This window comes from Piliocolobus tephrosceles, chromosome 18, assembly GCF_002776525.5.
Source record: "Piliocolobus tephrosceles isolate RC106 chromosome 18, ASM277652v3, whole genome shotgun sequence".
NCBI lineage: Eukaryota > Metazoa > Chordata > Mammalia > Primates > Cercopithecidae > Piliocolobus > Piliocolobus tephrosceles.
In genome coordinates, this window is record NC_045451.1 from 956128 (window position 1) to 970819 (window position 14692).

At 38.2% G+C, this 14692-nt stretch overlaps 1 protein-coding gene across 5 annotated transcripts in view; it reads right to left on the minus strand.

The window, feature by feature from the left end:
* The window catches only part of ATP9B (ATPase phospholipid transporting 9B (putative)), a 268072-nt gene that overhangs the window by 149248 nt on the left and 104132 nt on the right, over positions 1-14692 (minus strand). For all 5 annotated transcript variants that reach the window (XM_026455182.1, XM_026455183.2, XM_026455181.1 and 2 more), the window contains one exon: positions 1721-1801. In XM_026455182.1, the coding sequence (XP_026310967.1) occupies positions 1721-1801 (81 nt within the window). The remainder of the gene's footprint in view (positions 1-1720; positions 1802-14692) is intronic.

A 14692-nucleotide genomic window follows, 5' to 3' on the forward strand; every position in this document is an offset into this window, starting at 1 on the left:
GCCCCTTGCCCCTGTACATTCCCCCAAGGTCACTTCCAATCTGTACTTCTCCACAAGTCCCTTCAATGTCCCATAGCTTTGCTTACCCAATTCATTCACAGGATGCATTATCCTACTTATGAATCCTTTTTCTTCTGAGGGCAAAACCTGGATGATATCAGCATCCCAAGACAATCTCCTTCTGCTGCACCATCCTGGCTCTGGAACTAACTGTGTTATTTTGGATATTTTCCCCACTTACAGTAAATTGAAGTTCACAGTATTTTCTGTCTCACATTTCTGCTAAACATGAGCTACAGATTACACTCTCTACTCTCACAGTTAGCCTGTATGATTTTGGAAGGCTGTGTGGTCTTCCATAAGGGAATCAGAACTTATGAATGAATCTTTTAAAAACATCTGTATTTATCATTTCTCTTCTAAGCTGAAGATCCTTCAATGGCTTCTTCCGGTCAAGCCTGGATATCTTTCTAGTCCTATACGACCCAGCCCTTGCACACCTGCATAATGAGCCATATGCTCCCCTTTGAACCAGGTTTTTCAGCCAACCCGCACCTGCTCTCTGACTTCCTTGTACTTCCACACATTGTCTAGCAAACATTTCCGACTTTTCAAAGTCATGAGCAATATAAATTAGAGAAAAGAGCAAGAAAAGGAAAGGAAGAAAGCAAATAATATTTCAAATTCTTAATAGTGGTTACATAAATAACTTTTCATTTATCATACTAAGGGTACCTTTTTGTAAAATTTATTCTCCTATGTTGTCTTTAATAAGAACACACAGTTTTCATAACAACTACTTTTGTTAAAAAAAAAAAAGATATGAATTTATTTCAGAATTCATTGCATGATACTTATCACCAGGACGTGCTTCCTCCTCTGTCCCTCCATGAATATCTTATGCATGCTTGTGTGCAGCACCTATGGAAACAGGCCCAGAGCACCACAGGACTGTAACGACCTCACAGTGCCTGCGCTTCACATTCCCAGAGTTTGCACACTAACTGTCACATTATATAAGCTCTGAAAATGCTTTTTCAAGTGATGACAACTGCTTGCCAATCCCCGCATGTGACCAAGAGTGAAATAAAAGGTGAATTCACCAACAAAAGTATTTTTAAAATAACTGCAGCAATTACAAATAACCTATAGTCATGTACTAAAATCCCTTACTATAAAGCATTTATAATATCAGCTATAAGCTGTTAAAGAGTTATGGAGTCTCTCAAGCCCCATTAGTCAGGGGCAAAGTTCTTCCAGCTTTAACAAAACTCTGTAATAATATAAAGTGTATGGCAGGAAATATACATATGTGTATAAAGAAACATAACATGCACATACAGACTCACAGACATACATACAAATACCCACCCAACTCAGACAGTAAAAAGCTAGACATGATGTGGATATTATGGTATACCAACTATTCAGTCAAAATGAAAATAAATTACTTCAATTAACTGATTTGCAATATTTTAGGAGATAAAGATCTTATTAGTAAATATGCTAAAAAAATTCCAAAAACTGTACTAAATGTATCCCAAAAACGTATTAAATATGGGTACACTTAAGAACGTCAAACATTATATAGGTTTTCCCTTCCTAGTTTGAAACTTCTGTTTGAATTTATTCTTGATTGAACTACTGTCTCAAAATAAAGGTTTGCTACTTTTAACTTATACAATAACTCTATTTGTATTGAACAACAGGTTTAACTTACCCTGGTAAATGTGCCTTCAAAACTGTGAATGTCCATTTGTGGTTTCTGAGCATAAACATAAGCATTGATAGAAAACAGGTCCTGGAATACAGAACATTTGAATTGATTATAAAGTTATAGTTTAGTAAAATTACTTGGAAATTTCTCATTTGCTGATTAATATTTTTCATATATTATTTACCAAAAGCGATCATTGATTTTCTTAGATTTTTGTGTGTCAACACTATAAATTACAATGTCAGATAAAGACAGAAACCATTCTGAAGCTTGACAGGGTGTGCCCTTGAACAGCAGGTGTGAATCGAAATCACGCAGGAGACACTCACAGCAGGCAGCCCCGGGGCCTGCTGGGGGCTCCAATGGTAGAGGTGGAGCCTGTGTAGGAATATCCTGAAGTCACCTGGGTATCACAGTGTTCAGGGGGAATTAAGGAACCATCACAATTCCTCACAAGTTTTATAAAACAGTTTAATAAATTCCTAGATCTGTTCACATGTTTTCATTCAAGCAGGCACTGATCACTATAAGCTAAGGGTGGCCTTCCTTACAGCCATGAGGACATGCTTGTTCCGTGTGTCTGAACCACATGCTCATGACGCATACTTATAAAATCACATGGGAAAGCGTTCACGAAACATACATCATAGCTACTTTCATACTATTAATTTTGGAGCAGAAAAGACATAGGCTTTAGGTTGCTTCATTCACTGACTACACATAAAGGTTAAATCAGAAAGTCTCCAGAGGCGAGGCTGAGCCTGGTCTCTGCTGGACGCCACCCCAGTGCCTCTTCTTGCTGCTGACTGTGCTCTATGCTTTTGCTGTCACAAATCACAGCCAGGACGAGGATCATATGCTGAGTCCTGGGAGTCCTCCTACCAAACTATCTAATTTTGGGTGGTCTTGTGACCCGCCCCCCATGACCCTTTAATACACAGAGTTTGCCATTTCTACAATTCTGATTTCCATTCTGTACATGTGAGTGTATAAAGTTCTGTCATGGCTGCTAAAACTCAAACAGAAAACTCCCAGACTCCCAGACATGAAGAAGCAGAGGTGAGAGATTAGGGTGACCACAGAAGCTGCAAAGTGAGAATGAAATGGAAGCTCAGAAAGGAGAGTGCCTCAGAAGGGGCCGAATGTGTGTATGATCTCATTCTGACACCTAACCTATCATGCCCTAACCTACATCCACTAAAAGAATGGAACCGAGACCACCACAGCAGCTCCCTAATGCCAGAAAGGTAGAGTCTAGAGTTTGACTTCAGTCAAGTTAGCTACCAGTTAAAACGGAACCAAACAAAAAACCAGTACTCTTCAGTAGAACATAACAGAATCCTGAATCCTGCCTCTCTACAATGAATCATTTAAAAAAATGAAGAGATGATCCAAATTTCTAAACAATTGAAGAAACAAAAACACAAAGTCCATACCCAAGAAAGCACATAATCAGTGAAGACTAGCCCTGAGATGACCAAACATCAGAATTAAGAAGGGAGAATTTCAAAGCAGCTTTAGCACATCTGAAAGAAAAGCATGCTCCTAACGAGTAAACAAGGAGGAAATCACAGCAAAGAAAGAGAAAGTGTATTTAAGAACAAAGAAGCACATAGAAATTCCAAAACTGAAAAAATGCAATGTCTGCAATAAATTCTTCAGATGAGATTAACAGATTATAGATGATGGCGAATCTGAACGCGGGTCAAGAGATAATGATTCCAAAGGACATAGGAAAAAATTATTTTGAACATGAATACAGTCATAGAACCATAAAGGGAATATCACGGAGTCTAACATGCATGTAACTGGGGTTCAGAATGAGTGGACAGACAGAGAATCAAAAAACAAAAACTACTTGAAGAAATAACGACTAAAAATATGCCAAATTTATTGTCAGCCAAAAATGTACAGATTCGGGAAGCCCAGAAAACCCCTAAAAAGACAAATAAAATTTAGAAATAAAAGTCAAATTGCTAAAAAAAAAAAAAAAAAACTCAAAAATACCTAGAGAAAAATAACATTATACACCAGAGAAGAACTATCAAAATACCACTGATTTCTTATAAATAATGGAGTCGGAAGACAATGGAACAAAATATTTAAAGTGAGGGGTGGAGTGTGTGGAGGGCAGACTTGTCAAGCAAGAATTCAATATCCAGCTAATATTCTTTAAGAATACAGGTGAAATAAAGACACTGTCAGATAAATAAAATGAGAACTCCATTCCAGCAGACATCCACTAGAGGAGTATCAGCAGAGGTCCTTTAGGCTGAAAAGAAACAATATCAGGCAGAAACTTATATCGTCAAGAAAGAATGGTAAGGAACAAAAGTGGTAAATATCTAAGTAAATATTTAATGAAAAAAAACAAACAAACCCAAATCCAATTTTTAATCTTAATTCCCTCAAAATATAAATAAAATGGGCCAGGCACGGTGGCTCATGCCTGTAATCCCACCACTTTGGGAGGCTGAGGCAGGTAGATCACATGAGGCCAGGAGTTTGAGGCTAGCCTGGCCCTCATGGAGAAACCCCGTCTCTACTAAAACTACAAAAATTAACCACACATGCTGCTGCATGTCTGTAGTCCCAGCTACTCATGAGGCTAAAGCAGGAGAACTGGTTGAACCCGGGAGGCAGAGGTTTCAGTGAGCCGAGATCGCACCACCTGCAGTCCAGCCTGGGTGACAGAGCAAGACTCCGTGCCAAAAAACTATATGGGTGTGGGGTGTGTGTATGTATATAAATAAAATATGCTGGAACCGTTTATAATATGTGTAGATATACTACATATTAAAAAGTACAGTGAGCTCTTGAACAACATGGGTTGGAACTATGCAGGTCCACTTATACAAGAATTTTTTTCAATAAATCTATTAGAAAACTTTTGGAGATTTGTTGATAATCTGAAAAACCTTGAAGATACCTCACATAGCCTAGAAATATTTTTTAAATATTTAAAGTTAGGTATAACATGAGAACATAAAATTTACGTAGACGTAGTCTATTGTATCACTTACTACTATAAAATATACACAAATCTATTACAAAAAGTTAAAAGTAAAATAAAACCTAAACACACGGGTCATGACAACATCTGCAGTTAACTGACTTGCAAATTGATCCTGAAGATGCAGTATCAAACCCTAACTGCACAGAACTAAGTGCAGTACACACTGTGCTCCTGGAAACGTGTTGCAGCCCCTCCTGCTGTTGCTGCAGGGAGTGAGTGCGAGGGTCCACTGGAAATGCGGTGCAGCACCATTGACCTCTGTGTGAGCCGTCTCCACTCCAGGACCCCGTGCATCTGTGTGAGCCGTCTCCAATCCAGGACCCTGTGCATCACAGTACCGAGTGCTTGCTCGTGGCGCTCACATATTTTCCATCGTGTTTAGCATAATACCATGGTGTGAACCTTGAATAACACCACAGGACCCATAAGAAGTGCCTCTAATGATGATGGATGGAAATGTTCTCAAAAAGTAGACAAAAGTCATGACATTACAAGAAAAAGCTGAGTTGCTCAGCATGTGTGGTGGATTAAAGTCTGCAGCTATGGCTGCCCACCATTTCAGACAGTGCACCTTGTACACAGGTGATGTCAACTTGTGCAATCAATAAATTCAGTACTGTACTATAAGTGTATTTTCTCTTCAGTATGATTTTCTTAATAATATTTTCTTTTTTCTAGCTTACTTTATTGTAAGGATACAGTATATAACACATATGACATCCAAAATATGTGTTAATCAACTGTTTAGGTTATCAGCAAGGTTTCCAGTGAACAGTTAAATTTGGGGGCAGTTAAAAGTTTACACACAGATTTTTGACTTCATGGGGGATTGACACCCTTGATCCCCGTATTGTTCAAGAGGACTGTATAGTACAAAGGGTGAGTGGGGGAAATAGGTCTATTCAAGGACAAAATTCTTTTTTTTTTTTTTTTAAATGGAGTCTCGCTCTGTCCCCCAGGCTGGAGTACAGCTGCAAGATCTCGGCTCACTGCAATCTCCGCCTCCCGGGTTCAAGTGATTCTCTGATCTCAGCCTGTCCCCCAAGCTGGAGTACAGCGGCAAGATCTTGGCTCACTGCAGTCTCCGCCTCCCGGGTTCAAGTGATTCTCTGGTCTCAGCCTCCTGAGTAGCTGGGATGACAGGTGCATGCCACCATGCCCAGCTAATTTTTATATTTTTATTAGAGACGGGGTTTCACCACGTTGGTCAGGCTGGTCTTGAACTCCTGACCTTGTGATCCGCCCACCTCAGCCTCCCAAAGTGCTGGGATTACAGGCATGAGCCACCGTACCTGGTCTCAAGGACGAAATTACTATATTTTATGTGAAGTGGTACAATTTTCACTTTTCACAATACACTTTTAGTTAAAGGCATATTGCAAACTCTAAAGGCATACTGTAACTAGTTAAAAACTCTAAAGGCATATTTTAGTTAAGAGCATACTGCAAACTAAAAAAAAGTGCTAAAAAGTCAAGAGATAAAATAGTATTCCAAAAATATTCAATTACGGTAATATTGAAGAAAGACCTAAAGGAAGACTTGAGAAGCCGAGGTACACTTGAAGGCCTGAAGGGATAACAGAAAGAAACTAACAGAGAAAGATTAGAAAAAGAGAGAAGAAACTACTCATCTACCAAGGTCTCTAAAAAGCACAATTAGATATCTAACATCAGTTGAAAGTTATAAAATAATTATTCTTTGAAGGATTATTTAGTGTAATTATAGGCAAAACAAGGGAATAAAGGTAATGTTCTTTATTTATGGGATAATGAAGGAATTTCCAATTGATAGAATGCTTTTTCCATGTAAGTTAAGACAAACTGGTCTTACCGGTGAAGGAAAAGACAGTTGGATCAGAAATTGAAGGAGAGTAGAAAGTCTGAAAGCACTGTCATCAATAAGAGGAACCACAGTTGATTATAACTTCTAACAAGGATTCCAGGGAGCACTGAGGGCCGAGCTAAAACTGGTAACCATCAATTTGTATTTCCCAACCTTGCCCTGTATTCTGAGGGATGCAGGACAATTCATTTTCCACTCTTATTTGCTTTTTTAAAATTTCAGCAACTATATATATATATTTCTAAGAGTTTTTATTTTCCACATGATCCTTTTTCATAGCTTGTTTTATTTAGGTTGCTAGTAACATCCTCTCAGATTTCTTAAAGTATATTAGACATTGGAATTTATTCTCTTCTGTTCCTGGAACATCTACTTCCTCTGGGCTCGGCTCTGACATTTGTATCGGGCTTTCTCTTCCCTGTTGATTCTACACACGCATTCCAATAATCCTTTCAAAAAACGGGTAGCACGGCTACAGGGCATCCTCATGTTTTCTACACAGGACTCTTCCTGCCAGATCTTTTCTTAAAGGGACTGGAGAGTTGTATGTCACGCTCAATCACTTAAAAAAAATCTTTAACAGAGAAGATTCGATCATCTAAAATTGATACGGTCTTTTTCATTTCTAGAAGACATACTTACTATTTTTCTGTTAACATTTCATGCATTTTTATATTTTAATCTATGTGAGTCATTAACATACAAATTTGTAAATTGCTTTGAGCTCCTTGAAGAATGCACATGAAATAACTGATGCTAATAAAACAGGTAATGATAACAACAATTCTAAAGGGAGCATCCTGTTCTCAGGGCAGCACAGTCCTCTGAGAACTGCTAGAATGGTTTTGTGCACTCCATGCAGCAGCAGCACAGGGGGAATCAGACACTCAACAGAAAACAAAATGAAGAAATGGCTCGGCAGAGACCACCTTCCATCCTTCTTCCCATTTCCTTTGAAAAATAGAACTTCGGAGCTGTAGATGGGTAGGCGGCTTCTCACTTAAAGGACGCATTTCTCAGCCTTCTTTGCAGCTGGTTAGGACCATATAACTGATTCTGGCCAGCAGAGCATGTGAAAGGACATGTGCCCCTCTGAGTCCAAGTACTCACCAGGCCCTTCCTTCCCCTCCCCTGTGGGGCAGTGTGGAGGTGGGGCAGCTACTGGAACCCACCCTGCAAAACCACATATCACGTATCAGCAGAGATCAGCTTTTGACCACCCACCTGGGCTACTGTGAGGGTGAAAATCTGTTTTGATTCAAGGTGTGTCAGCCCCGTTTCAGTACAGGAAACAGAAGCCATCCTAGACCGTGTAGCAGAAAGTGATTTCATACACAGAACAAGATGCTTCCCACATCAATGAAAGGATAAAGCTCAGGACTGAAGCTCCAAAGCTACTCTCAGAATGTTACCAAAATATCCATCCAAGGAAAGCACCACAGCAAGGAACACATCTGAGACACATGGTTTGGAGACCCCATGCACACAGTGCACTCCCACCCAAGCCCTAAAGCTGGAGAGCAGGAGCAGGAGCTCAGACCCCTGAGAACACCTGTCAGCAGAGAACACACAGGCAAAAAGATACCTCCTCCTCACTCCTGCCTTACAAGCTCTGTGAAAGTACATTCAACGTGAAAAACGAATTCACACACCTTTCAAGAAACTGTGAAAAATACGTGCAGGCTAGTTTCCAAATTTCTAAAGAACAGAGGCTGCGGGAAGGGTGGACTAAAGGTTGAACATACTAGTTTACCACAGTGCAACTGTTACAGTAGCTTAGACTATGTATTAACTGTTGATAGCAAAAATTTATTTTCAATTAAGCTGGTTTACACAAAAAGAAATATTCTCTAGTAACTTGAGAATTATGAAACTTCTACTAGAATGTTTAATAAGCAGTCAAATGATTCCAGCAATAAGGCAAGTCTGAGAATCACTCATCATTTAAATATGACACTGTCACACTAATTTCCAAAACATGAAACTTTCATACCTCAAACTACCTTTTGATACATGAAAATAAAAAATGGGCTGGCAAGCTCATTTCCACACACACATCAGCATTTAGAGTAATGCATTTCATCTAGTATAGTAGACATCAAATGACTGAATAAATGGCACAATAATGAGAATGTCATTTGAAGCTTTTCACGATAATTTAAAAATCATTCTGAAGTTTTCAATAATGGAGGAAAGCCTCTGCTGTGAGGTCAAGGGCAACATTTGTTGGCATTACTTAAAGGTCATTAAAATACATCCTTAATCATAACATGTGGTTCATTACAAATAAAATTGCCTTTCGTTCAATAAAACTAATTAAATGTAAATGGTATTGTTTACTGCTATATGGATCTTTTGAAATAAATCAGCATGTCATGATTTATTGAAAATTACTGTGGCCTTGTGGTTGTTAATAAATTTGTTTGATCACAAAAGCCAGAAACATATTTCCCAAATGTCTACAATGCCTGAAAACTGTGTCTCTAGACAGCTATGCAGCCACAAGAAACTGCACCTGCCATTACAGGCTCTGCAGCACAGCTATTATTACATGACTCTTAGAAATTTTAATTCTCTGATCATATTAAGTTCCTGAAAATATAACAGAATTGACGAAGGTTATTCTTGGCTGTGTCCTCAGCTCCTCCAGATGAGTTCTCAGGTTTCTAAGTTTACTTAGCCTGGCTGTCACCATGGACACAGTCTGATGTGACACAACTGGGATACAACAAACAGCTCACAACACAGAAGACCCTCAGATCTACACCACGAGAGACACAAATGTCAGAATGAGGGACGATTATGGGCATAAGCTATTACATGAAAAACTCAATTGCCTTGCCTGTATCCATAACGAAATCAGAGCTTTCTTCTCTAAGGAAAAAAGATCTATACCTAACATACCAAGTTATGTGAAGCTAAAATTTAAAACTGATTAATGAATCGGATATTCAGTTGAACTTCCTTTTTTCCTAGGATATACTGCTTTTTGGTGGTATGGTCACAACAAAAATTAAAATGTTTTCATTTTACCATATAGTTACGTCATTAAAATCCTTAAGTGACTCTGTATTAAAGTGTACTGGCCACAAAAATTTTAAAGTTGCATTGTATGAATTGTTTAATTCTGTAAATATTTTTGAATTTATATATGTGTATCTATCTGTCACTAATAAAAATAAAGAAAACATCCCATAATATTGAAGAAAATAAAATGTCACTTCCTGTAATCATGGCAAAGAGCACTACTCAAAGTTATAGATAACAGTATGAAAAACTGTAACTACTTCATTAAGGTGTGACTTACTGCAATAAACTGCACGTTTAAAGTGTACCGTTTTGTTTTGATATATGTGTATGCCTGTGACCATCACCACCTCATGATACTGAACATTTCCATTATTCACAAAAGTGCCCCCGTTCCCCCTTGCAGCCCGCCTATCCCTGCACTGCTAACTTCTATCACCTGCTGGTCACTTGTACAGAATTGTGTGTTAATGGAATCATACACCAATATTCTTGCTTGGCTGGATTTTTTTGCTTTCTTTTTTTTCAGACAAATTTTTTCTAACATAGTGTTTTGATTCTGTATTTTCCTTTCTACTACCCTTAGCAGAATTAAATCTGCTAGAAAAATATCATTTAGTGTGACTTGCTCCCAAGCTGCCTACTGAATCCCTGGAAGGCTCTTCAGGAGGAGGACCCAGAGGGTGGAGCTTTCGTCCAAGTGTTACAGTCAACCAAAATCCCCCCCAGTCGTTGAAGGACTCATATTATCCCCACTTTAGTTCTGCAGAGATTACTTGAGGATGTATACAAGAAAACAGAAGGACACAAGGAGGAAATATGTAACCACGAAACAGTAGCACTAACCTAGCAATCAGTTCCAATTACATTAGAAAGTCAATAGGTTGCAAGAATATCTCTATGATAAAACTTACCTTAATAAATAGTATGAGAATAATAAGCTAGATGTCAAGTAATAAGATAATAAAACAGATTTATTTCACAACATTAAAAAAAAGAAAACAAGTCGAAAACCCTGGGAAGCACAGTAAGGATGGGAAAGGGCTGAGGAGGGAAATGATGACACAGAAGATGCAGGCTGGAGTGAGGCATGATTCTGCTCAGCTCATAACATGAAATAAAAAAATAAAATAAAATAAAGAACCTACTTAACCTTAACTCTAAAACAATTCTTTAGCCACACATACTAAGTGACATGATTCAACTTCCCTCTCCTAGGTCTTGGTGCATCAGATGGAACTGTAGGAACTATTTTAATAATTGTAATACTGTAAATGCAAATTACTTGGCTCTCACCTTTCAATTCCAGCTACTGACAAACATTTAAAAGTGGTTAAAATGATAAATGAATATTGGTGGGCAAACAGCCTCCTGGCTATAAATGCATAAAGAAAAACATATAAACAGTAAAAGAAAATATATAAATATTTACCTAAATAAAATTTGAAATATTTACATGGCAAAGATATTATAAGGCTAGAAGTTAAGAAACAGATTGGAGAACGTATTTGCAATGTGTACTGGGTAAAGTTATGGAGAAACAGACACGCTCATACCCTGATGTTGAAAAGTTAGAATTGTATAACCATTTGGGGACAATATTAGATTTGTGAAAAAATAAAAAACTAACAAAACAGTTCTTCAGTGAATGGTACTGATGCAAATAACAGCTTTTTTCTTCTTTTTAACTTTAATTAAACTAAAAAAAAAAACTTCCCCCAAAAATGGTAATCAGATTTTATATGTAAAGCAGGAATTATTTTAAAACTAATTATTTAAAATATAATCATGAGTAGAAATAGTCTAAGCATAAAACCAAAAAGCAGAAACCATTTTAAAAATATTGGTAGGTCACATTATATAAACACACTGAACTTTTATATGGGCAACAGAAACTATAAACAAAAGTATTTAGAAAAATTGGAAAATTAAAAGTTATTAACAAACTTTACATACAAAGAACTTTAAAAACACACAGTAGAAAACTAAGCAGATAACATGAACAGACTTAGAAAATAAAAATATGAGAAATATACTTTCTTAGGTAAGAATTATCTTCAACCTCACACATTAAAATCTAACCAAATGTAAATTTAAATAGGATACCATTGTTACAGTTATCAGATCGGAAAACAGTGAAAGATTAATTGATTAATTAATACACAGTAGATAAGTTGCATAGTCTTCTGAAGAGCATTCTGGCCAAATAACCAAAATTCTTGAAATATGCTTATTTTTTTAATCTAGAATTTCAAAATAACTTTTAAATTCACCAATATCAGGCCAGTTACAGAAGCTATAATTTATCAGAAACTATGCAGCTAATAAAACACTTGCAAGGACACACAATTTCTAACATGAAAGGATGACCCATAGCATATTGTTGAATAAATATTCTACTGGAAAAAACAGTAATATACAGCATTATCCAACCAAGCAAGAATGTGGCTAGGGGAAGGTACTGTCAGAAAGGATTTACACCAAAATGCTCATGAGAGCCAATGCAGACTGGCAGGGTTTTCTTTTCTATTTTGTGATTTATGTATTATTTTCAATGCACACATTACTATTAGAATCAGGACTCAAAATTGACATCCACCTCTTTTTTAAAGGAAAGCCCCTTAAGAGAGGGCAGGAACATCTAAAGATGGTAGAAGGGCCAGCATTCACGCTCTCTGCAGGGTGGTCACAAGCCTCCCAGCAGGCAGATCCCTACCAACAAGCAATTTCTCAATAAACAAATACATGTTTGTTTGTTTGTTTTAGTTTAATCATAATTTGAAATGCCATGTAGTTTGCTTCATCCACAAGGAACTTAATATTTTTCATTAAAAATTAATCAAGGGCTTCTACAAGCAATGTTGTGGTAACTAATATGAGACTTGCCCTCCCATGAAAACAACTGGAAAATGGACAATATTTATAAAATATCTACTTTCAGACACTAGATACAGTGCCCCAGGGAGAAGAGAAACAAAGCCATGTGCCCCACATAAGCCCAGGTAAAGAGACTGACCACTTCATAGGGCAGAAGCCAGGCAGAGGGAGGCAGCTATTTTGAATTTAGGAGACTGAGACCAGAATTCAGGGAAACTGACAGCTAGCATTTGCAAAATACTCGAAGAGGGGCAAGGAAGAAAAAGAATTGCAGAAATATGCAGAGTGTTCTACCCGAGTGTTACTGAATGTGAGTACACACAGCATACAGGGTAAGAGTGTCTGGTCAAAAGAGAACCACAGAGGTCCAGCCCCAACCACCCGCAGAGACTACCGAGCTGGAGAGAGTTGAGTTTTGACTAGCCAGAGTTCAGAGGCACCTGTGAACCAGCAAGGATTTCAGCAGATATCAGAAGGATCCCAGCAGGATCATGCTCTAGCAGTAGGATTAATTAGCATTCCAATAAAGGAGCCTCTAGGCCTCTAACAAAGTTTAAGAACAAGCCTTGAAGACATCAAGTTGGGCCGGGCGCGGTGGCTCAAGCCTGTAATCCCAGCACTTTGGGAGGCCGAGACGGGCGGATCACAAGGTCAGGAGATCGAGAGCATCCTGGCTAACCCGGTGAAACCCCGTCTCTACTAAAAAATACAAAAAACTAGCCGGGTGAGGTGGCGGGCACCTGTGGTCCCAGCTACTCGGGAGACTGAGGCAGGAGAATGGCGTAAACCCAGGAGGCGGAGCTTGCAGTGAGCTGAGATCCGGCCGCTGCACTCCAGCCCGGGCGACAGAGCGAGACTCCGTCTCAAAAAAAAAAAAAAAAAAGACATCAAGTTGACTCACAAGTTGCTGAACTAATTTGATAAAGAGCAAGATGCTTTAAAGATAGAAATGAAAATCTCAGACATTAAATATAATACTTATATACTCAGCATACAATAAAAAATTACCAGACATGGAAAGAAGCAGGAAAGTATGGGTCTATAACGAGGGCCAAAAAATTTAAATAGAAACACACCCAAAAGTGACAGAGATAAAGGAGTTAACACACATGGAATTCAGCATTATAAACCGTGGAAATAGTCCAATGAAGCCATATACATAGTAGGAAAGAACAGAAAAGGTATTTAAACAAAAATGAGAGAAACATATGGAACATCCAGAGATTACAACACTCGGAATAACAAAATTCATTGGGTGGGCTTAACAGAAGACTAGATACTGAAAAAGATAAATGTTAGTGAATTTAATGACAGAGTAACAGATACTATTGAAATTGAGTTACAGAAGGAAAAAAAGGCTGAGAAAAAGAGTAAGAGAGCATCAACGGCGTGCAGGGATCTAAGTACTTCATATTCCCACGTCACTGAAGCACTTACTCTTTTTTGATATGAGTAGTTAGCCTAATTTACTTGATATTAGTAGTTAGACTAATTCTGTTGGTCATGTCTCAGAGGGGTTTGGGCAGAGAGATAAGAAAAATAAAGGCTGAAAATCTTGAAACTGGATAAAAACCATGAAACTCCAGATACAAGAAGCCCAACAAACCCAAGCAAGACAAATCAAAACACATCATACTTAAATTCCTGAAAGCCAGTCAGAACAGGAAAGGCTTTCAAAATACCCACAGAAAAAGGCACAGAGGATAAAGAAGAGTCAGGGTAAGAATGCCTGTAAGCGTCTTTTCAGGACTATGGATGCCGTAAGATGAAATAAAAGCTCTGAAAGGCAAAGATAAAAAAGAAAGACTGTCAAATGAAAACTTCAAGACATCCTTCAAAAGTGAAGGCAAAATAGGCCCCACGTGATGGCTCACACCTGTAACCCCTGATTTTGGGAGGCCGAGGTGGGTGGATCATCTGAGGTCAGGAGTTCAAGACCAGCCTGGCCAACGTGGTGAAACCCTGTCTCTACTTAAAAAAAAAAAAAAAAAAAAACTACAAAATTTAGCCAGGCGTGGTGGTGGTACGTGCCTATAATCCCAGCTACTCGGGAGGCTGAGGCAGGAGAACCGCTTAAACCCAGGAGGTGGAGGCTGCAGTGAGTCGAGATTGCGCCACTGCACTTAAGCCTCTGTGACAGAGTCTCGCTCTGTCTCAAAAAAAAAAAAGAAAGAAAGAAAGAAAGAAAGAAAGAAAGAAAGAAAGAAAGAAA